At 42.5% G+C, this 23188-nt stretch overlaps 1 protein-coding gene across 1 annotated transcript in view; it reads left to right on the forward strand.

Moving 5' to 3' along the window:
• ALK (ALK receptor tyrosine kinase) overlaps window positions 1-23188 on the forward strand; it is a 739286-nt gene that overhangs the window by 215973 nt on the left and 500125 nt on the right. The window contains exon 4 of the mRNA XM_059942612.1: window positions 10162-10326. Coding sequence (XP_059798595.1) covers window positions 10162-10326 — 165 coding nt within the window. The remainder of the gene's footprint in view (window positions 1-10161; window positions 10327-23188) is intronic.

A 23188-nucleotide genomic window follows, 5' to 3' on the forward strand; every position in this document is an offset into this window, starting at 1 on the left:
TTAACCATGATACTATCTGAGCTGGAATTTAATGCTATGCAGTCCAGCTTCAAAATTCATACAACTACATAAAAATAAGCAATACTAGTTCCCCACCTCCCTGGAATAACCTCATTCCTTCCTCTATTCTTAACAAACTTCCTAGCTAAACCTCTATCATCTGTCAAAATCCTTCCATCCTTCAAGATGCAGCCCAAAAGTTGCCTCCTCCCTGAGCCTGTGATCCTTCAGGCAGAAGGTCTCTCTTGTTCTGTGTCCTCCTGGCTTCACCAGGTCTGCTTACCGTGAGAGCCAGGTGTGAGTAAGTCCATCTCTCCCACTGGATTGGGAGTTTCTGAAGGTCACAGGGTTTGTGCTAAGGAAGCCTGTGTTTTGAGATTGGCATCAGGGAGGAACCTCATGTTCACCTCCAACACTCAGGAGATCCTCACCAGCAGAGACAGAAGAGTAAGTGGGGAGGACCGTCTTGCATGTTCTGAGGTCAAGGCTTCCCAGGACCATCAGCCTTTTCTGGTTATTGGGGCTACCACACTACTCAGAGCTCTCCTCCAACCATCTGGTTTCAGGAATGATCCCATCTGGGTGGATGTCATGCTGAGCAGTGTACAAATTACCAAGGTTTTCACCATGCTCTCTGGAGCTGGCCTCATTCTGTTAGAGATGCCATGTTCTGCATAAATGCTTCCTGGAAACTGTAGGCAGAAAACTGGACTGGAAGTCCAGTCTGGCTTTTGGTCTTAGCTTTCTGCTTCTCCAGCCCCTAGGCCATGCCACTTCGGCCAAGTCACTTCACCTTCCTGAGCCTCAGTTTTCCCATCTGTAAAATGAGGAGGCTGGTAACTTCAGAAGTTTAATTATTTTCAATTTTCTGTTCTGCGATGAAGAGCCAAGTCCCATTTCTTCAATCTGTAATATTGTTATGGCCACAGATAAGAGAAATGAGAATTGAGCTTTCTGTGCCAATCTCCTGCCATTGTGGGTATGCACGCGCACACATCCTCTTCTGAGATTGTCTTCCGGGGCTGCAGTTATATAATTAATTGATTGAAGGAGACTTGGCCCTTCTTCGCTGCAGCTTGATTATAAGTGAGCTAAACAGATGTCTTGAATTGGGTGATTGGTTCCCAGATGCATTGTAGGGGGCAAGCGGTGGGAAAGAATTGAATGATTTCAGTTCTGGGGCCCCACGACAAATGAATAGTGGTTGGTGGGAGGGGGGCAGACGGGGGACAGGTATTATAAAGTGTGTGACAAAATGTTGATGGCAGCTGGTGGATTAACATCAAAGGTGCCTGGTGGGCTAAGTGCTCCTTTAGGAGATAACCCAGAAAGGGGGAGTGGAAGTCTCTAATCATCTGAGCCTGAGCTGGAAGTCAGGAATCTTGGGATTCTGCTGACCAGCTGGCTAGAACCAAGTTAGAGAACTTGCTTCAGCCATCTGTCCAAAGGGAAAATTGGTCTTAGAATGGTGGAGATGGATGAGACCAGAGAATCATTTCATTCTACTACTTTATTTTTCAGATGAGGAAACTGAGGCCTAGAGAGGTTAAGGGACTAGCTTGAAGTAACACCTCAGAGCCAGGGCTAGAACCTAGATCTTCTTACTCAAGGTCTAGCATGACTTCACTTCCAAAGGGAAGCTTGATCAGCACATCAAAAACCAAAGATTGAGTGAGGAGCTTCAACAAAGTTTGACATAGTCAAAGCTCTGCCTTCAGTGCTGGACATGCCTTTTATCTCCCCTCTGTCGTGGCTGAGGCTGGAGCCACCTGGAGAGCAAGAGCAATGACTGCCATCATTTAGTAATAATCAAACGACGTGCGAGTCCCCACGCCAGGTGCTTGATGTGTGTATTGCATTTAATCCTCCTCACAGTTCCCTGAGGTGGCCCCTGTTTTAATCCCCATTTTAACGTGAAAAAATTGAGCCACAGGGAGATTAAATAATTTGCCCTGGGATAACACAGCTAGTAAGTGACAGAGCCAAGCTTTCACCTTGAGCAGCCAGACCCCACGTAGGATCTATGCTTCTATTTACCCCCCAGACACCCTGGTGCCCCTCTGAGGTTTTGATATAAAACAGGGCAAGGGAGGAGGGTATCTGTTCTAGATAGCATCTCCCTGAGTCCTCCAAGGTCAGGTCAGTTCAGCTCATCTCCAGGTTCCCGGTGGTAAACCTGAGGCACAGGGAGATCAAGTGATGTGTTCTTAAGCACAGGCCCTAGGTGGTAAGAGTATCCACATATAGTATCTCATTGGTAAGAGGGCACGTCCACATTTGTTACCTTATTTGATTGTCACAGCAGATATTATTATTTTTATTATTTTTATCAGCATCATTATTGTGATAATTCTCTCTGGTTTATCCACGAGGAAATCCAGACTCAAGTGGTTAAATGAATTGCCCAAAAGCACAAGGCTGACTGGCCCAGAGCCGGAAGAGTTTCCAAGAATTCTCTAGTGATCTTCCCACTTCACTCCTAGGCCACCCTTTTTCCTCCCTTTGTTCTCACCATAGCTTCTGGCCTGTGCACAGACTTGCTCTCCAGCAGGAGATTCCAGCAACCATCAAAAAGCAGCTTGTTGGCAGAAGAGGACATTTAGGATGAAAGAAGCCAGAAAGCCTTATTGGAGATTATCTGAGCCATCAAATCATTGGGAAGTAGTTGAAACCTAGCCATGTATGTTTTTGCCAGCTTATTCCAGAAAAACACAGTATAGATTTTTTAGAATTTTAAGAATTATTTAAGGTATTGTTTTGCTTGTTTTTTACCCACAGCTTTGAATGAAAATAGTAAAAATTGCAAGGTCAGGAACTGGATTTTAGTACCAGTCCTGCAACTCACCCACCATGCATCCTTTGGCAAGCCCCATCATGTCTCTGGGCCTCAGTTTCTTCCTCTAAGATGGTCCTCAAGGTCCTTCATGACCTTGAAGTCAACAATTGGAAAGTTCTGGGGAATCCCTTGAGAAAAGGAGACCCCACTTTGTGCCTCAGGATTGGTGGCAGCCGAGGGAGTTCCCTTGAGCTGGATACAATTCTTAAGGGCTGACAGTATTTCGAGAATGCTGGTTCCTGGAGCTTTATGTAATGAACTGTAGTTTCAAATATAAAGCTCTATTTTATGATCTCTAAAGGCCACCTATAAGAAAATTGCCACATGTGTATGAAGCTTCACGTGGTTCTTTACTGAATACACAAATCAGGTTTGTCAGGAATACATTGGCATTTGTACATGCCACCCATGAATCAATCCAGCCTCAGCTTAAGTGTGCCAATAAGCCAAGCCTGAGGAGGGGAGAGCTGGTGATTCAGTAACTCTGATTTTCAGCCCAGCCCAGGCCTGGTACTTACTGGAGAGGATGGCATTTGGAAAGGCCTCCACAGCGAGGAGAAATGCCCTCCGTACTGTGTGTGAAGGACTCCCTGACCAGCCACATGACCCTGAATAAGTCTTTTCCCTTGCCTGGGTCTTGCTGTTTTCACCTGTCCAATGGAAGAAACAACTTCAAATGTCACTTCAAGTTCTAACAGCTGACTCTGCGAATATCACCCTCAGGCAGAAATACCGACTTTCCCACGGTATAGCAGAATACTAAGGAAATGACCATGTGCCATCAGTTGACTGCCCCACATAACTACTGTTTCTCCTGGTAAACAGAAAGCTGTGTTCAAAAGGACATGACTATGTAAATTCTGAATCAGCTAATGTGCACTGGAAATTCTCCATTCCACGCACATGCATCATCTCACTGAGTCCTCCTAGCAGTTCTGGGAAGTTAGTCTTATCACTAAGATGACTGAGACTCAGAGAGAGGGAGAGAGTGCCCTGCACTGCACAGCTGACAAGTGGCAGGATTGGAGTCAAATCTCAGGTCTTGTGCTCTATCCCTGAGAAACAACCATGATGGTGTTAAGGTTGCTTAATGATTAAGACATATGGGCAGAGACACATAGGAAAAGACTGCAGAGCTGGGTAGGACCAGAGAGACCACCATTCAGCAAGTGAGGGGCATCAGGCCCCATGTCAGGCTGTCAGCATCCCAGCAGTTAAACACTGGGTCAAGATAACTAGAGACAGAAAAGAAACCACAAGACAAAATCACAACCATGTTGCCATATTTTAAACTAGTAGCAAACCTGATGATTCTCTGTTTTCAGATGCAGATCCCAGGGCTGAGTATACAGTTGAATAAACTCTCTCGTGGGCCCCTGATGGTCATAGAAAACTTGCCCATCCCACTCTCAGTTCCCTTAACTGTAACCCTCAGCCCTGCCCAAGAAACACAAAGGATACCCCAGAAGATGTCAGGAAACATAAACGTGAAATTGAGCCCCAGACTTTAATGCACCTGTAGGCTTGGCTTCCTGAGTCATGCCCACGGGGATTAAGACTTGGATCTTAGGGATGTATATACTGACTCAGTCCTCATCTAGGGTATCCCAGGTCCGACTTTGTGAAGGTGGGATCAGGGCCTTTAAGGACAGCTCAGATGCTTTGGCTTCTGTCCTGCCTCCAGCGTGGCCCTGCCTGTCCCTGCATGGGCCCAGTTCCTGTCCTCCCTCACTGCAGGTCTTGACTCCTGTTGGTGTCTGTGGCTCTAAATGAGGGGAGGTCTTTCTGCTACCTTTTCAATTCATAATTCCCTGTTTGTGAGATACTGACATCAAGGCCTTGTGGTCCCATGGAGGAAGCAGGTCAGTGGAAGCCCAATCAGTCACTTCCTATCTGAGTAACTTTAGATGTGACTTTATTTCTCTAAGCCCTAGTGTCGTCCTCTGTCAAATGGGGATAAGAGTCCTGCCTACTTCATAGGGATTCAATAAGATAATGATGTAGGGTGCCTGGCATACTGTCTGACCATGGTAAGCCCTCAGTGAATGTTATCAATTAAGAAAGTACTTCCCACAGGCCTTCATGGAGTTCCCCCTGTCTGGGCTCCTCTGTAAACATATACCCCGTTCTGCCAGACTCGAGATCATAAGTCCAACCCCAAGCTTGACTTCTGGAACACGTGTAATAAGAGACAAAATGAAGGGTGAGGTATCATGGGATTGATAAACATGGTGTTCTCTTTTTTTTATGACTCTGCTTTTCACTCTGTGGTATTTGCTTCCAGTCCTCGAGCTGGGCTGAGGCTGGGCGACATCAACCAGTGGGCTCCTATGGACCTGCCCAGGCTGGCACCTGCCACCTGTGGTCATCTGGAAACCAGCCAGCCTTGGAAGGCATGTCTTAAAATCTAAAGGAGGCTGCTGGTCCCCTAATTTGAATTGTCTTAAGGAGACTTAGGAAACTAGTGAGAGGTCTCTAGGTTTACAGGGTTAGGATGAAGGAGGTACAAAGGACCTTGATCTAAGGGATTTTTTTGGGAGCCTGAGGTCAATCTGGATACAAAGGAGGACTGTTGGATTTTCTAAGTCCACCCAAGGGAAGACCCAAGAGTCCAAAGTACACCACATCTCCCTGTTACCCTTCTGTGGTGTTATGGACGGTGCCTGAAACTTCCATGCAATCTCCTTCTTGTAGCTCAGGCTGGGAAGATCCCCATCTCTGCCCAAATGGCCAAGGCTGGCTTCCTAGGCACAGGTGTTGGGCATGATTGCTTTGGTAGTCGCACACATTCCCAGAGGCTAGATTTCCACCTTCAGATTCAGTGTCAAAGTGCTTGGTCACTGCCAACTCACTACAGCCAAGGGAACTGCATCACTCCGGGCAGGGCCACCACAGGGTTCTTCTGATGGGTTACTGTGCCATTCTTCTGAATGGCTGTGTTTTATACTAGAACAATTCCTTAAAGCTAACTGTTAATTCAGTTTTTGAAATATGATTCATATCCTGGAAGATTTCAGAATATGGGTACAGACTGATAAAAATGCATGAATACACACACACACACACACACACATTCACCCTGGCACAGTCATCTGTAAAACTTGCCTGAACCCTCCTTCTTAATTATTTGACAATCTTGAGGCAAACTGAGACCCCATGGAGTGTGATGCACATTCCACCTCCTTCCCTGGGGAACCTGCTTTAGGGATGACAGCAGGCCCTTGTTTAGAGGCAGGCAGGGTGAGGGGACCAACGGTCTGTAGGTTTGGTTGTGTTGGCCAAAGATGAGCTCTATAGAATCACTGACCTTTGGAGATGGAGGGCACCGTAGAGGGGGTATGCTCCATCTCTTTCATTTTCAGATGCAGAAAGCCAGGCACAGAAAGAGGAATGGATGTGCTAAGGGCCCCTCAGCTGCTGTGTGCAGGACGGAGCCTGGAACTATCCTCACTGCTCTACCAAGACCTTTCCCTTCACGGCACTTGACACTCCTCTCAGCAGGCCAACTATTTCCAGAAGATTCCATTACTTTATCTTTCTTCCATGATGGAAGTGACTAGAAACTGGGGAGCAGTGATTTCAACTATGTGTTTAGCAGGTTCTGGAAAGTTAGATTCTCCTGGTTCCAAACAGGTATGTAAAAAGGAAGGTCAAAATCTCTGGATTCTTCTGAAGGTCAGTCACTTTGTAAAATGGACCTGACACAGAGGAAATATAGATCTGTCTCCTTAGGGTAGTACAGATTCCTTTACAGATATGAAAAGGTTGCAGACTTAGTATCTAATAATAACCAAAATATAGCACTTCATAGGTTTCTCATATATTATTTAATTTAATCTGTTGGCCCTGGATTAAAATTCTGAAGCTGTGGAGGTGTGATGAATAACATCTAAATCTTCAGCATTAACCAGCCCTGGGTCACATTCTGGCTCTGCCTTAGGGTAGTCCTTTGGTCTTTGTACAAGTAGAGTAAACTTTCTGAGCCTCAGTTTCCTCAGCTTTAAAGAGAAGACACAATTCCCTTCTCAGTTTTGTTCAGCAGATTAAATACAGTGATATAAGAAACTCCTTAGCACAGTCCCTGGCAGACAGCCGGGGTCAGTGAATGTGATTTCCCGCCCCTCTCCTTGGGCATGGACCTGTTCAACCATTGGGTTGCTTAAGGCTGAACACCTCACGGAAACCTTTAGCCCCTCTGAGTCCTGCCTGTAGGAGAGACTCTACAGCGCCCACCACAAAGGGGCGGAGTCAGAGGAGGGCTAAAGAGAGAGATCCAAGAAGCACCCTAGGTCTAGAAACTCAGAAAAGGCCTAAGGAAAATGAGGCTTAACCTGGTGTTTTTAGAGAAGACAAATCCCAGGTATTATTGCTCGAAAGGCACAGAGGCTAGCTCAGGAGAGAGAAACCTGTGTAGAAATTTTATAAGAAATTAAATCAGAATATAGAAAAGCCCAATCTGATTTCACCCAAAATGAGCAATAATGTTAACTCCATTCCTATTTAAAGCCAAAGAGTACATCTTTGACAGCTAAAGAGAAGCTGCCTCAGCAAGAATTTCAAAATGAACCCATTTGATAATACGAGTATCTGCCTAGCTTGTTTTACTAGGCAGGGTCTGACCCAAACACAGCTGATTATCAGACTCTCCAGAGTTCAGAGATCCAAGGATTGATGGCACTTGAGACTGGGATTGTATATTCTGTTGTCTGTTTGTCTAATATGCACACAGAGTGCATTTGCCAGGCAGTGTCTGAGCTGGCATGCCACATTTCTGTCCCAAAAAGAAACAGGATGACTTTAATTGGAGAAGAAAAGTCAAGATGGAGGATGGGCCTCAGAAGTTGAAGCTTTGGGAAAGGTACCAGTAATTGTTGATGTGGGATGGAGGTGGCCAATAGCTTTCTCTCCCACCTTCTGACTTGATCATTCACTAATGTGGGTGGGTCTTGTTAATCATCCCCAGAGGAGCCAGGTTTAATGGCTACACCTTTCGTTATAAGAATAATTTTTGTGCTACAAAGTACAAAATGTTGGATCGGTTTTCTTCTCCTTGCATTCTGCTATCAAAACCAGGTTCCTGGCAAGCAAGTCTTGAAGATTAAGACAGCCTACAATTCATGGGCACCAACTCATAGCAGCAGCTCAGCTCCCAGAGGCAGGTAGAAGTTCTTCAAGGCTGATAAAATATGTAGGCAGCAAGTGGCCTGTCAACTCAAACAAAGCTAGCTCTGCCTGTTTCAGCTTGACATTATAAAGGTGAATTGTCTGAATCGTGAAAGGGTGAGTGGTATTCACCTTAGGACCAGAAGGATGGCAGCTCCTGGAGAGCAGCTGGTACATAAATCTCTGCTGGTTGAGAAGTAGAAAGATACTTAATAGAAGGGTAATTGAAGGATTTTTTTCTTCCCCCCCTAAACTTAGATCATTTCGCCAATGTCAGTGGGAATTATTTTGCTCCCACTCCAGGGCAGGGCCATCTTCTATGGTGTAACTAAAGGACATTCCAGTGACTGGCTGCCTGCACTAGACTTGGCCCTACTTCTCCTCTGCCTTCTGAAATTCCCAACAGGAGACTCATCTTGGAGATCAAGGTAGCAGTAGCTCCAGAAGCAGCTGTTAAAATGCACAATGATAATTGGGAGTTAGTACTCATTAGTACCACCGCACAGATTGATTTATCAAATTAGTTATAACCCTTCTGAGAACAAGGACTTTGGAATCTTAAAAAAGTCACATCAGCAGGAATAAAGACGCAGAGGTAGAGAATGGACTTGAAGACACGGGGAGGGGGAAGGGTAAGCTGGGACAAAGTGAGAGAGTAGCATTGACGTATATACACTACCAAATGTAAAATAGATAGCTAGTGGGAAGCAGCTGTATCACACGGGGAGATCAGCTCAGTGCTTTGTGACCACCTAGAGGGGTGGGATAGGGAGGGGATATACATATAGCTGATTCACTTTGTTATACAGCAGAAACTAATAAAACATTGTAAAGTAATTATACTCCAATAAAGATGTTAAAAAAAAAAAAGTCAAATCAGGAAGGAGCTTTAGAAGACATCTAGTGTGGGTCTCATTCTGTATTTGATGAATTTAAGGCCCAGAGAGGTTAAGTGGCTTATTCAAGGTAACCAGCAAATCAGTGGCAGAGTTGGTGCTGGAACCCAGGTTTCACTGGGTACTTGTTTCTAGAATCATCAAGTCTAAACCTCTTATTTATGGATGAGGGCACCAAGTTCCACATGTGAGAAGAGACTGGCCAAGCCTGGATACCAATCAAATTCCCCTTATTCCCATCCAATGGTCTTTATATCAAATTTTCCCTTTCTTCACATCCCCAGGGCTAACAGGAGATGACGAAGTAAAGGGCAGATGACTAATTTGGTTTTTGGCACATATTCTATTGATCCATCAGTGAGCATTGAGAGCCTTCTAGGTACAAAGTACTTCAGCCACTTTGGGTAATAAACAATGAGCAAGGCAAGGGAAAGAGAAGGTGAGTGTATCCTAAAAGTAGGGCAGACGTGGAATGGTTGGACACAAGGATGATTCATGCAAAGAAGTCCAGAAAGCGATCACACAAAGTCCCAGGACACAGCCTCTTTCTGCCTCTTCTCTCTCTCCTTACCCAGTGACCTTCCCCATTCCCTCCCCAAGAGAGAATAAACTCAGATTAGCTATCACAGCCTTGGCACTCCTCTCTGGAGGGTGGTTGAAGAACAGATGATAGGGCTGTCAAACAGGGTTGTGAGTAGCTTAAGTTCCCTTTGGCCTTCTCTTCTCAGTTAGGATCCTGATGAGGATTTCTCCTGAGCATCAACTGTGGACCAGACTCACATGTATAGATAATGAATTATCCTACTAGTTGTTACAGCAATCTCCAGAGGTAGAAATTATCATCCCCAGTGTACAAGTGAGGAAATTTCAGGCCAGAGAGGTTAATTTTCTTGCCTGACTTAGATTCAGACCCATCTGGTTGCAAAGCCAGGCTCTGTCCACTTGACCTCAGGCCCTCTCCATGTCACCAGGTAACCTTACAAGATGCAAAACTTCTCATGGTCCAACCTGTTTAGCTCTTTTTTTACCTGCCTTCTGTGAAGATACCTCCCATAATCTGAGTTATATAAAGAACAGTTTTTTTCTCTTTTAGTCTCCTTTTCATCCATATGGAGCTCAGCCACCTGTGGAATTGACAGCCTGCCACACCTCGTTAGGTGAAGGTTGTGGGCGAGATGGAGGCCAACTTCCTGGAGTGGAGGAGTGGGGCTGGAAGGTCACATTTGGGAGACAGTTTGCTCCACTGACCATTGGCTGTCCTTGCAGGTCTGGAGTGCAGCTTTGACTTCCCCTGTGAGCTGGAGTATTCCCCTCCACTGCACAACCTTGGGAACCAGAGCTGGTCCTGGCGCCGTGTCCCTTCCGAGGAGGCTTCCCAGATGGACCTGTTGGATGGGCCTGAAGAGGAGCACTCCAAGGAGATGCCCAGAGGTAAGGGTAGGGGCCACTGCAAAGTGTCCCAGATGGGCCAGGATGGGGCTGGGATGTCTATTTCTGTTTGAAATGTTGAGGCTTCTCCACCCCTGTTCTGCCCTGTTTCCTTTGAAACCTGTTTGTAATATCTGTGCCTCTCCATGTCTTCTTGGGCTATACAAGGAAGAGGAGGTTGCAAGTCCAATTTCAGGATCAATCCAACCCTTTACTCTCTTATCAATGAAAGAAAATAGGATTTCATAGCTCTCTTTCATGCAGATTTCCCAAGGTAAGATATAGAAGAAAATGTTAATCTGTTTGTTCATTTGGAATGGGGTTGCCAGTTAAAACACAGGACACCCAGTTAACTTTGAGCTTCCAGTGAATAACAAATGATTTTTTAGTATAAGTATGTCTCATGCAATAGTTGGGACATACTTGTACTTAAAAATTATTCAAATTATACTAAAAAATTCAAGTGTAATTGAGTGTTGTACATTTTTATTTGCTAAATCTGGCAATCCTAATTTGGAAGGTGTTGTATAACTGAGTTAAATGTTAGTTTCAAAGCCATTAATGAATATTTAGACTGCATATTAGTTCTGCAAGGTGCTTCCAGTAGTTCTTTGCTGTTTATGAACATCCTCTTCTTCTAAATTATCAGGACTGGAAAAGGTAGGCTGAGGATAAGTAGTGGGTGCTTGTTAAATATTTGCTGAGTCTTTAGAGAGAGATGTGGAGGCACTAAGCCCTAGCCCTGCCTCAGGTCTCTTTAAGGCAAATCTTAGAGCTCCCAATTCCTTGAACCCAGAAAACTCTACTGACCCAGAATAGACTGCCTATATTTCTAACTTTCAGGAAGAAATGATAACTGACATAGTACTGGACTTACTGGACATTCAGAGTAGTATTTTCAGTTTGCAAAGCCCTTCCAACTGCACTGTCTCATTGGATTCCAATTTTGTGAGGGAGTCAGGACAGATGGGAAAGGTAGGGCTCAGAGAGGGGAAGTGACTTGCTAAAGATCAGCTTATACATGTGGGTCCAGGTCTAGATGTCTGCCGTGATGAGTCATAGACCAGAATACTTTTCACCATATCATGTTTCTGTCTTTGTAGCGAAAGCCGTGGTGACAGCCTGCTGTGGGCCCAGTTCTTAGGGGTGATTATCTCAGGCAGATGCTCTTGGGAAACTAACAGGGACAGGGCTCAAGTACGCTCATGGAAGACTAATAACTAGTAACTAATGCTCCCAGGCTTCTCCATCAGCCTTGAGCCCTGAACTGTGAGGCACCTTTCTTTTCTACACACTCTCCCAGGCTGACCTTTTCCATTTTTATGACTCTCTTGAAATTTCTTGACTTTGATACATATTTTAAGCTGCTTTCATCTGGATACTGTTGTGTAACGTGGGGTGTGTATGTGTGTAGGTGTGTGCTCTTAACCCAATAATGCATCCGAATCTTCTGGAGAACTTATAAAAAAATACTTCCTAAGCGCTATAGCCTAATTCTGATTCAGTAGATCTGAGATAGAGCCTAGAGATCTATAGAATTTAAAATTTTATTATAAAATCTAGCATGTGCAAAAAAGTAGATATAACATATATGCAAGGATTAAAGATTACAATAAAATCAGTACTTTTATTCTCATCACCAAGTGTAGGAGTTTGAATGTTGTCAGTCCCTTTACAATGTCTTCTATCCCCCACCTAGATCAAAAATCTCTCCCTTTCCCCAGAGGTAAATATTATCCTGCACTTTGTGTTAATCATTCATTTGCTTTCTTTGTGTCCTTACCACTTATGTATATAGCCTCAAACAACATATAGATTAGGTTTGCAACCTGTTATATAAATGGAATAATGTTGTTCTGTGATTTGTTCATTTTGATGCATGTAGCTGTGGCTCATTTTGTTTTGAATCCATTGCAGAAAAATACCACAATTTATCTCTTCCACTGTCATTAGATATTTGGGTTGTTTCCAGGTTTTTGCTATTACCAACAACACTACTGTCAGCATTTTTGTGCATGCCTCTTGGTGCGTATGCACGTCCAAGAGTTTCTCTAGAGCATAGAACTTGGAGTGGAATTTCTGGGTCACAAGGTACAGCTTCCATTTCAGTAGATAATCCAATGTATTTCCCAAAGCCGTGGCACCAAGTTATACTCCCTTTAGTGATGTATTAGTACATCCGGGATTCTACATCCTCACCAGTACCCGGTATTGCCAGACTTTGTCATTTTTGTTCATCTGGTGGATGGAATACAGTATGTCATTGCAGCTTTGATTTCTATGGGACTCTGTTTTATTTTATGGTTGTGTAAGTTTCTCAGGTGATTCTGAGGTTTACTGTACTATTGGTGTGGACCCTCTTTCAGGTGTACTCCCATTCAGCCACCCCTAGGGATGTCTCTGGATCCCAATTCCTAACCTTTAGAAACAGTCCTGGCAGTACATGCATTTTTGGTCATTGTACGGTTTTTTTATCTGATAACGATTGAATTGTGATCGCAGTTCAGTGAGATCAGGAGACAGGGACAAGTGGCAATTGTCCACAGGTGTTGCTGTGGTGTCAGACTTTATAACTTTGAAGATCAGTGCTTTTTAAATTTTTAAACAATTTTTAAAGCAGTGCCAATAGATTATGTATTGCCACTCTCTGACCTGTTTCTCCTCCTCCATCCTCTATCTTATGATCTTTGGCATCTGCATGTTACTCCGTGTACTGTGAGAAAAAAAAAGGAAGGAGAGGAGGGAAGAAAGAAATACTCACTTCTCAGTGGTCCTCACTGTGGAAATATATTGAGGACTTTATGTTTCTATAAAGCTGAGTCCCAAGGGCCAGAGCATGCACTGAATGTGAACCATTTCCTATTAGATGAATCAGCCAGGATTCGAATCTCCACTTTTTAGTAAGTATTGCCAACTTCCATCTCTCTGAAAAATCACCGCTCTTCCTAGCGTGGTAGAATCTCACATCACTGAAGATGATGATGGGAACAACCATGACAAAGCCTCTGTGGATATACCGGTTCATTTTATCAAGTTCTTTAGTGAACAAACACATCCAAACATAACTTGGGGGAATCTCACCATTGTCAGATACTTGTGTTTATTTTTCTTGGGGTCTAATGGAGGGATCTATATTCCACAGCCTTGGTCAGTCTTAGAAACAAGAGACCATCCTCCCAGCTTTTGTAGGGATGCTTCTGGAAGGTCACTGAGAGGTGTTCAAAATTTCCAGTAATGGACCCCTCATTGATTTTTGAGTCAACTGATTACATCGCTATCTGTTTGTTCCCTGAAGTAGGGTTGCTCCTCATGAAGCAGGCTGATGTATTGTAATGTCCCTTGACCTGCAGGGAAAGAGGTGAAGGTGAGGAGAGAGAAAATGACATGCCCAATTCAGACAGCAGCAAAGCAAGGGCCTAACTCTCAAATCTTTAGAATCTCACTTTCTCTGTCATTTTGGCAGAAATAATACCATTGGTGGAGATAAGAAGGAGTGATGGAGTGCCCTTTAGGGCAATGTAGTCAATAGAGGTTTTTTTTTTTTGCTTGTTTGTTTTTTAAACTCAACATTTATTGGTTGGATGGTATTTAGACTCTATTACAATATTTCTTGTCAGGGGATATAGAAGGGCCAGAGAAAGGCAGTGAGATAATACCAATCGTAGATAATGAACTGTAGGAATATAAATTCTGAATGAATTTAATTTATGGCCCCTGTAGCTGAGAATAATAAGGGAGAAACAATTCAGAGCAGCAAGATAATAAAAAGTGATGATCTTGATGGAACACAATATTATAGATTAATAAAATCTTGAGGAATCATCAGGTTGAGGCATTCTATGACTTTTTAAGAAGTATCAGGGCCATGTTTAATGTCTACTACTTCTGGTGTTTTGCAATGTAGACAAAGGAACATATTTTTCTTCTCTAGCAAGATAAGATTTTGATCTCTAGCTAAGCTCTAGCTTTTTTTTTTTTAACATCTTTATTGGAGTATAATTGCTTTACAATGGTGTATTAGTTTCTGCTTTATAACAAAGTGAATCAGCTATACATATACATATATCCCCATATCTCCTCCTTCTTGCGTCTCCCTCCCACCCTCCCTATCCCACCCCTCTAGGTGTTCACAAAGCACCAAGCTGATCTCTCTGAGCTATGCGGCTGCTTCCCACTAACTACCTATTTTACATTTGGTAGTATATATAAGTTCATGCCACTCTCTCACTTCATCCCAGCCTACCCTTCCCCCGCCCCATGCCCTCAAGTCCATTCTCTATGTCTCTGTCTTTATTCCTGTCCTGCCCCTAGGTTCTTCAGAACCTTCTTTTTTTTTTTTTCAGATTCCATATATATGTGTTAGCATACGGTGTTTGTTTTTCTCTTTCTGACGTACTTCACTCTGTAAGACAGTCTCCAGATGCATCCACGTCTCTACAAAAGACCCAATTTTGCTCCTTTTTATGGCTGAGTATATTCCATTGTATACATGTACCACGTCTTCTTTATCCATTCATCTGTCGATGGGCATTTAGGTTGCTTCCATGACCTGGCTATTGTGAATAGTGCTGCAATGAATATTGGGGTGCATGTGTCTTTTTGAATTATGGTTTTCTCTGGGTATATGCCCAGTAGTGGGATTGCTGGGTCATATGGTAATTCTACTTTTAGTTTTTAAGGAACCTCCATACTGTTCTCCATAGTGGTTGTATCATTTTACATTCCCACCAACAGTGCAAGACGGTCCCCTTTTCCCCACACCCTCTCCAGCATTTGTTGTTTGTAGATTTTCTGATGATGCCCATTCTAACTGGTGTGAGGTGATACCTCATTGTAGTTTTGATTTGCATTTCTCTAGGAATTAGTGATGTTGAGCAGCTTTTCATGTGCTTCTTGGCAATCTGTATGTCTTCTTTAGAGAAATGTCTATTTAGGTCTTCTGCCCATTTTTGGATTGGGTTGTTTGTTTCTTTAATATTGAGCTGCATGAGCTGTTTATATATTTAGGAGATTAATCCTTTGTCTGATGATTCATTTGCAAATATTTTCTCCCATTCTGAGGGTTGTCTTTTTGTCTTGTTTAAGGTTTTCTTTGCTGTGCAAAAGCATTTAAGTTTCATTAGGTCCCATTTGTTTATTTTTGTTTCTATTTCCATTACTCTAGGAGGTGGATCAAAAAAGATCTTGCTATGATTTATGTCAAAGAGTGTTCTTCCTATGTTTTCCTCTAAGGGTTTTATAGTGCCTGGTCTTACATTTAGGTCTCTAATCCATTTTGAGTTTATTTTCTGTATGGTGTTAGGAAGTGTTCTAATTTCATTCTTTTACGTGTAGCTGTCCAGTTTTCCCAGCACCCCTTATTTAAGAGACTGTCTTTTCTCCATTGTATATCCTTGCTTCCTTTGTCATAGATTACTTGACCATAGGTGCGTGGGTTTATCTCTGGGCTTTCTATCTTGTTCCATTGATCTATGTTTCTGTTTTTGTGCCAGTACCATATTGTCTTGATTACTGTAGCTTTGTAGTATAGTCTGAAGTCAGGGAGTCTGATTCCTCCAGCTCCATATTTTTCCCTCAAGACTGCTTTGGCTATTCGGGGTCTTTTGTGTCTCCATACAAATTTTAAGATTTTTTTGTTCTAGTTTTCTAAAAAATGCCATTGGTAATTTGATAGGGATTGCATTGAATCTGTAGATTGCTTTGGGTAGTATAGATGTTTTCACGATATTGATTCTTCCAATCCAAGAACATGGTATATCTCTCCACCTGTTGGTATCATCTCTAATTTCTTTCATCAGTGTCTTATAGTTTTCTGCATACAGGTCTTTTGTCTCCCTACGTAGGTATATTCCTAGGTATTTTATTCTTTTTGTTGCAATGATAAATGGGAGTGTTTCCTTAATTTCTCTTTCAGATGTTTCATCATTAGTGTATAGGAATGCAAGAGATTTCTGTGCATTAATTTTGTGTCCTGCTGCTTTACCAAATTCATTGATTAGCTCTAGTAGTTTTCTGGTAGCGTCTTTAGGATTCTCTATGTATAGTATCATGCCATCTGCAAACAGTGACTGCTTTACTTCTTCTTTTCAGATTTGGATTCCTTTTCTTTCTTTTTCTTCTCTGATTGCTGTGGCTAAAACTTCCAAAACTACGTTGAATAATAGTGGTGAGAGTGGGCAACCTTGTCTTGTTCCTGATCTTAGTGGAAATCGTTTCAGTTTTTCACCATTGAGGATGATGTTGGCTGTGGGTTTGTCATATATGGCCTTGTCATATCTGGCCTTTATTATGTTGAGGAAAGTTCCCTCTATGCCTACTGTCTGGAGCGTTTTTATCATAAATGGGTGTTGAATTTTGTCGAAAGCTTTTTCTGCATCTATTGAGATGATTATACGGTTTTTATTCTTCAATTTGTTAATATGGTGTATCACATTGATTGATTTGCATATATTGAAGAATCCTTGCATTCCTGGGATAAATCCCACTTGATCATAGTGTATGATCCTTTTAATGTGCTGTTGGATTCTGTTTGCTAATATTTTGCTGAGGATTTTTGCATCTATGTTCATCAGTGATATTGGCCTGTAGTTTTCTTTCTTTGTGACATCTTTGTCTGGTTTTGGTATCAGGGTGATGGTGGCCTCATAGAATGAGTTTGGGAGTGTTCCTCCCTCTGCTATATTTTGGAAGAGTTTGAGAAGGATAGGTGTTAACTCTTCTCTAAATGTTTGATAGAATTCGCCTATGAAGCCATCTGGTCCTGGGCTTTTGTTTGTTGGAAGATTTTTAGTCACAGTCTCAATTTCAGTGCTTGTGATTGGTCTGTTTATATTTTCTATTTCTTCCTGGTTCAGTCTCGGAAGGTTGTACTTTTCTAAGAATGTGTCCATTTCTTCCAGGGTGTCCATTTTATTGGCATATAGTTGCTTGTAGTAATCTCTCATGATCCTTTGTATTTCTGCAGTGTCAGTTGTTACTTCTCCTTTTTCATTTCTAATTCTACTGATTTGAATCTTCTCCCTTTTTTTCTTGATGAGTCTGGCTAGTGGTTTATCAATTTTGTTTATCTTCTCTAAGAACCAACTTTCAGTTTTATTGATCTGTGCTATTATTTCCTTCATTTGTTTTTCATTTATTTCTGATCTGATCTTTATGATTTCTTTCCTTCTGCTTACTTCGGGGTTTTTTTGTTCTTCTTTCTCTAATTGCTTTAGGTGTAAGGTTAAGTTGTTTATTTGAGATGTTTCTTGTTTCTTGAGGTAGGATTGTATTGCTATAAACATCCTTCTTAGAACTGCTTTTTGCTTTTGCTGCATCCCATAGGTTTTGGGTCGTTGTGTTTTCATTGTCATTTGTTTCTGGGTACTTTTTGATTTCCTCTTTGATTTCTTCAGTGATCTCTTGGTTATTTAGTAGTGTATTGTTTAGCCTCCATGTGTTTGTATTGTTTACCGATTTTTTCCTGTGATTGATACCTAGTCTCATTGCGTTGTGGTCGGAAAAGGTACTTGATATGATTTCAATTTTCTTAAATTTACCAAGGCTTGATTTGTGACCCACGATATGCTCTATCCTGGATAATGTTCCATGAGCACTTGAGAAGAAAGTGTATTCTGTTGTTTTTGGATAGAATGTCTTATAAATATCAATTAAGTCCATCTTGTTTTATGTATCATTTAAAGCTTGTGTTTCCTTATTTATTTTCATTTTGGATGATCTGTCCATGGGTGAAAGGGGGGTGGTAAAGTCCCCTACTATGATTGTGTTACTGTAGATATTGCCTTTTATGGCTGTTAGCGTTTGCCTTATGTGTTGAGGTGCTCCTATGTTGGCAGCATACCTATTTACAATTGTTATATCTTCTTCTTGGATTGATCCTTTGATCATTATGTAATGTCCCTCCTTATCTCTTGTACGGTCTTTATTTTAAAGTCTCTAAGACTGTCCTCAATTCTTTTCATTTCTTTTTCTTTATTCTGCTCTGCGGTAGTTATTTCCACTATTTTATCTTCCAGGTCATTTTGCTTAACTTACTGTGTTTGGGGTCTCCTTTTCGCAGGCTGCAGGTTCATAGTTCCCATTGTTTTTGGTGTCTTCCCCTAGTGTCTAAGGTTGGTTCAGTGGGTTGTGTAGGCTTCCTGGTGGAGGGGACTGTGTTCTGGCAGATGCGGCTGGATGTTGTCTTTCTAGTGAGCAGGACCGCATCCAGTGGTGTGTTTTGGGGTGTCTGTGACCTCATTATGATTTTAGGCAGCAGCTCTTAAGCTCTAGCTTTAAAACACGCAACAGATTAGCAGTTCCTCCCCAAAACTCCTCCCCGACCCCTCGCTCATATGCATACACAGGAAGAATGGCAGTAGACTCAGCTGGGAGTCTACAGTCTTTCTGTATCAACTCAGTTCTCTTCCAGGGCAGTGATTCTCAAGTTCCTGCTTTCTTTTGTTTTGTTTTTGGTGGAGGGCGTGGATGGAACTCTACTACTGAGATTTTCCTGTTTATCTAAGTAGCTTAGTTTCCAAAAAGTTGAGAAATACTGTTTTGGAGCTCTGAAATGCCTAGCGAAGCTGCCACAGATGACAAGGTACTGCAATGCCAGAGTGGGGTCATTTAGCCTTTTGGTCCACTCCTGTTGTACCCTTCTGTGTTAGATTCTAGTAGTTGCTGCAACAAATGAACACAAACTGGGTGGCTTAAAACAACATAAATTGGGCTTCCCTGGTGGCAGAGTGGTTAAGAATCCACCTGCCAATGCAGGGGACACGGGTTTGATCCCTGGTCCGGGAAGATCCCACATGCCGCGGAGCAACTAAGCCCGTGCACCATAACTACTGAGTCTGCACTCTAGAGCCCGTGAGCCACAACTACTGAGCCTGTGTGCCACAACTACTGAAGCCTACATGCCTAGAGCCTGTACTCCACAACAAGAGAAACCACGGCAATAAGTAGCCCGCACACCACAACGAAGAGCAGCCCCCTCTCGCTGCAACCAGAGAAAAGCCTGTGCACAGCAACAAAGACCCGATGCAGCCAAAAATAAAATAAATTAAATAAAATAAATAAATTTATTAAAAAAAAACAACAGAAATTAATGTTTTCCAGTTCTGGAAGCCAGCAGTCTGAAATCAAAGTGTTGGTATGTTTGGTACCTTCTGGAGGTTCTGCAGGAGGATCCATTCCATACGTCTTTCCTAGCTTCTGGTGGTCAATAATTGCTCCCCTCACTTTGTCTGTATAATCAGTCTTTAGCAAAGACCTCTGGTTTTAGCAAGATGTTGAAGCTGGGAAAGCAGTCAGGGGAGATAGGCAAACTGGAATAGAAGAAATATGTAATCGGAAATACACACACACACACACACACACACTCCAGGACAGTACAATGTTCCTTTCTTTTCACTTACATCAAATGGGGTGATCCAAACTGGGACTGTCTATCTATGTCGAGTGTTCCGCTGAAGCTCCCTTCCTATTCTGCTCACTCTGTCTACTATGAAGTTTCTGGTTTAAGGCAGTGGTCTCTAAACTTTATTTCATTGTATGCCCCATTAATAAAATATTTCTGAGCACCCCTGCTATGTATGTGTTCATCAATTATATGCATATATTTGTTTCTAGCTGTATAATACTATTGGTAAAGCTTATTTTGTTTCTTCTTTAAATTAAAATAAATATAATCATGCACACACTTTGGAGACCACCTCAGGACATCTGTCCTCTATAAATGGGATTGGACTTCAGGGTTTGCTAAGGCATGTCACCCAGCCCCAGAGTCATTGATATCTCTGTCCTTTTCCAGTCCTTTAAGAAGCCTTCTGGGCAGACTTCCCCCTGTCTATTCACCTATCATGTCATGAGCTGCACTGGCTGGGTACTCTCCATCAAGAAGGCCTTGCAGACAGGTTTAGCTCTTGTGGTCTCTCTGAGTTTCAAAGACCATTTAGTCTCTTTTTTCAGAATCTATATGGTTTGAAAAAGAAAGGAATCACTTCTTGTCTAAGTGCTATTAATGTACTAACTCACCATCAAGAATCAAAAGATATTTTTCTCTATAGACTACCTGACAGACCTGAGGAACAGGGTTGCAACCAAATATTTTCTATTGGCTTAACTAAAAAGGTATCTTGGGGGTGTTGTTCATGACGGTGAAAAACTAGAAATCATTTAAATGCTCAAACAATAAGGATTTAGTTAAATAAAATATAGTATACCTAAATATTATGCAGCCATTATATTTATGCTATATAAAAATATTTAATAATATGGGAAAGTATTCAAGGCCTATTATTAGATTTTTTAAAAAAAGGTTAAACAATGTGTGTTATATAACTTGTTTTGTAAAAGAGAAAACTATATGTATATAAGAAAAACAGTCTTATAAGGAAATATACTAACATAGTAGCAGACGTTATTTCTAGATGACTCAATTATCAGTGATTTTTATTCTCTCCTATGTGCTCTTGGTATTTTCCAAATTTGAGTCCATAAGCAGGTACTACTTTTATAATAAGATAAAACATGTCATTGTTTTTTAATATAAGGGGATAAAAAATTCTCACTTGAGGCTATGTCTTATTGAATTACTTTAGACTTATTTGGGAAAAAAAAGTGTTAAAACATGTTAACTATTTTCTGCCACGACAACAACCAAAAAATCCAGCTGTCCTGGCTTGGGCGAGGTAGACAAGCAGATGGACAAGCAGGCTGCGTTCCTGCCTGCCTGAGTAGCTTACAGGGCACCAGCGGTTCACAGCAGCTCACAAATCCAGAGTACCCCCACCCCACCCTCTTTCTGCTCCGCTTATCCTTGAAGGGTTACAAAGGGTGACCGCTTGTGCATAAGGCTCAGGGATGTACCCAGGGGCCAAGTGCAGCATGTCAGCAGGAGTGACATCAGCGTGTCCTATTTCTATTCAATCTTTGCCCCTTCAGATGTATCAGAAGGGTTCTGGGTAGTCATGCATTTCATAGGAACACAACTTCTTATCATACTAAGGTCACTGGGGCTATTTGTAGCCTCTTATCCCTGTCCGTCTTCTGGAACTCACCATGACAGGCCATATTAGTTCCCTGGTTCTACTTACAGAAATGTGTTTCCTCATCTTCTGAGCAATCAGGTCACTGGGACTTAGATCTTGACCCCTCAACAAGCTGTGACTTGTGATTCTTTCATCCTAATGTGATTCTGGTGCCAACCTGGCAGCTGGACCTTGAGCTCCAGAGAGGGATTTGCCTTAATGAGTTGGCATGTTTTCAGGGTGTCTGGTGAAGTATTTCTTGCCTCCCCATCAGAATGGGCCTCTTCCAGGGTGTTGCCTCTGCCTTCTACAGGAAGCCTTCAGTGGGAAGGGTTGGATTATGGTTGTCTGATGAAGATTGTGCCCTTCCTTAGCCGAATCTAACAACCCTGCCCACAAGGCATGTGAAGTAAGAAAGGGAGACAAGAGTTGGAGGGAAAAGGGACCTGGACTCTTGTCCCAACTTTGCCATAAGGGATGTCACTTTACCTCTCTGGGCTATAGGTTCCTCATTTGTAAGGTAAAGGTCTTAGACTAGATTGTCACTAAGGCTATTTCCTGCTCTGATATAGGACTGGGTGTAGGCATATCCAATACAAAGGATAGCCATATACCTGGCACAAAATTTGTGAGCCACAGAAATCCCCACCAGCTTCAAGAGATATACCCATTCCCCAAGATTTAGCCATGGGTTCTGGAAGCTGGACACCCTCATGGCTCAAGTCACTCTTCAGACCACAGCATCAAGATGGGGCATTGCCTCTGGAAACCTATATGGCACTCTGGGGGGAAGAAAGAGGAGCTCTTTGAGAGGCTAGCAAGCCTGAGGAGTGTTCACAGCATAGTGCTGTGGGCTGGTGTGGCAGATAAAATTATGGCCACCCAAAGAAGCCCTAATCCCCAGAACCTATGAATATGTTTCCTTACATGGCAAAAGGGACTTTGCAGGTGAGGTTATCCTGGATTTTCCAGATAAGCCCAATGGAATCACAAGTGTCCTGATAAGTGAAAGAGGGAAGCAGGAGAGCCAGAGTCAGAGAAGATGTGATGATGGAGTCAGAGGTCAGAGAGAGACAGAGATTTGAAATCATTTAATTATGTTCTATTTGTATCCATTTTTAAATTTCATTTATTCTTTGAATTGTATATTTCTTCCCTAAATCAACAATTGGTAATCCCCTACTGAAGGCAGGGCACTGTAGATTAAAATCTAAGTCAAGGGACACCTAAAATCAAAAGGGGGAAACAGTTCCACATAAAGTGGCAGCACAGCAGCTGCTGGTGTTGAAGATGGAGGAAGAGGCCATGAGAGAAGGAATGAAGCCAGAAAAAGTAAGAAAATAGATTTGCCCTTGAATCTCATCCAGAAGGAACATAGCCCACCAACTCATTTTAGACTTCTGACCTCCTGAACTGTAAGATAATAAATTTGTATTTTTTTAAGCCACTAAGTTTCTGATAATTTGTAATAGCAGCCATAGGAAACTAGTACTGCTGGTCTTGAGGAAGTTCGGAGGAAAAGTCATATGCTTTTGAGACACCATTCTGGAAAGAGCAGGGCTCAGAGGACTGACTGGGCCTTAGAGGCACATGTCCTTGCAGTTACTGTAGAAGATGTCCTTTGAGTTATTGCTGGGAAGGCAGTCTGTAGACTTCCCCCTGTACAGGGAACAGGGCAAACATCTCTGTGGACCAGAAATGGAACAGAAAGAGCAGCAGCAGGAGCTGAGGCCAGAAGTACGCAGCTGCATCTGGGAGTCTGGCTCCTGTGGGTAAGAAGGACTGAAGGCACCCCAGGCTAGTACCTGGAGAGGCTCATTGCTCAAAATGGAGGCGCTGGGGTGAGGCTACCT

Source organism: Balaenoptera ricei, chromosome 13 (genome assembly GCF_028023285.1).
Source record: "Balaenoptera ricei isolate mBalRic1 chromosome 13, mBalRic1.hap2, whole genome shotgun sequence".
In the NCBI taxonomy this organism is placed as follows: domain Eukaryota; kingdom Metazoa; phylum Chordata; class Mammalia; order Artiodactyla; family Balaenopteridae; genus Balaenoptera; species Balaenoptera ricei.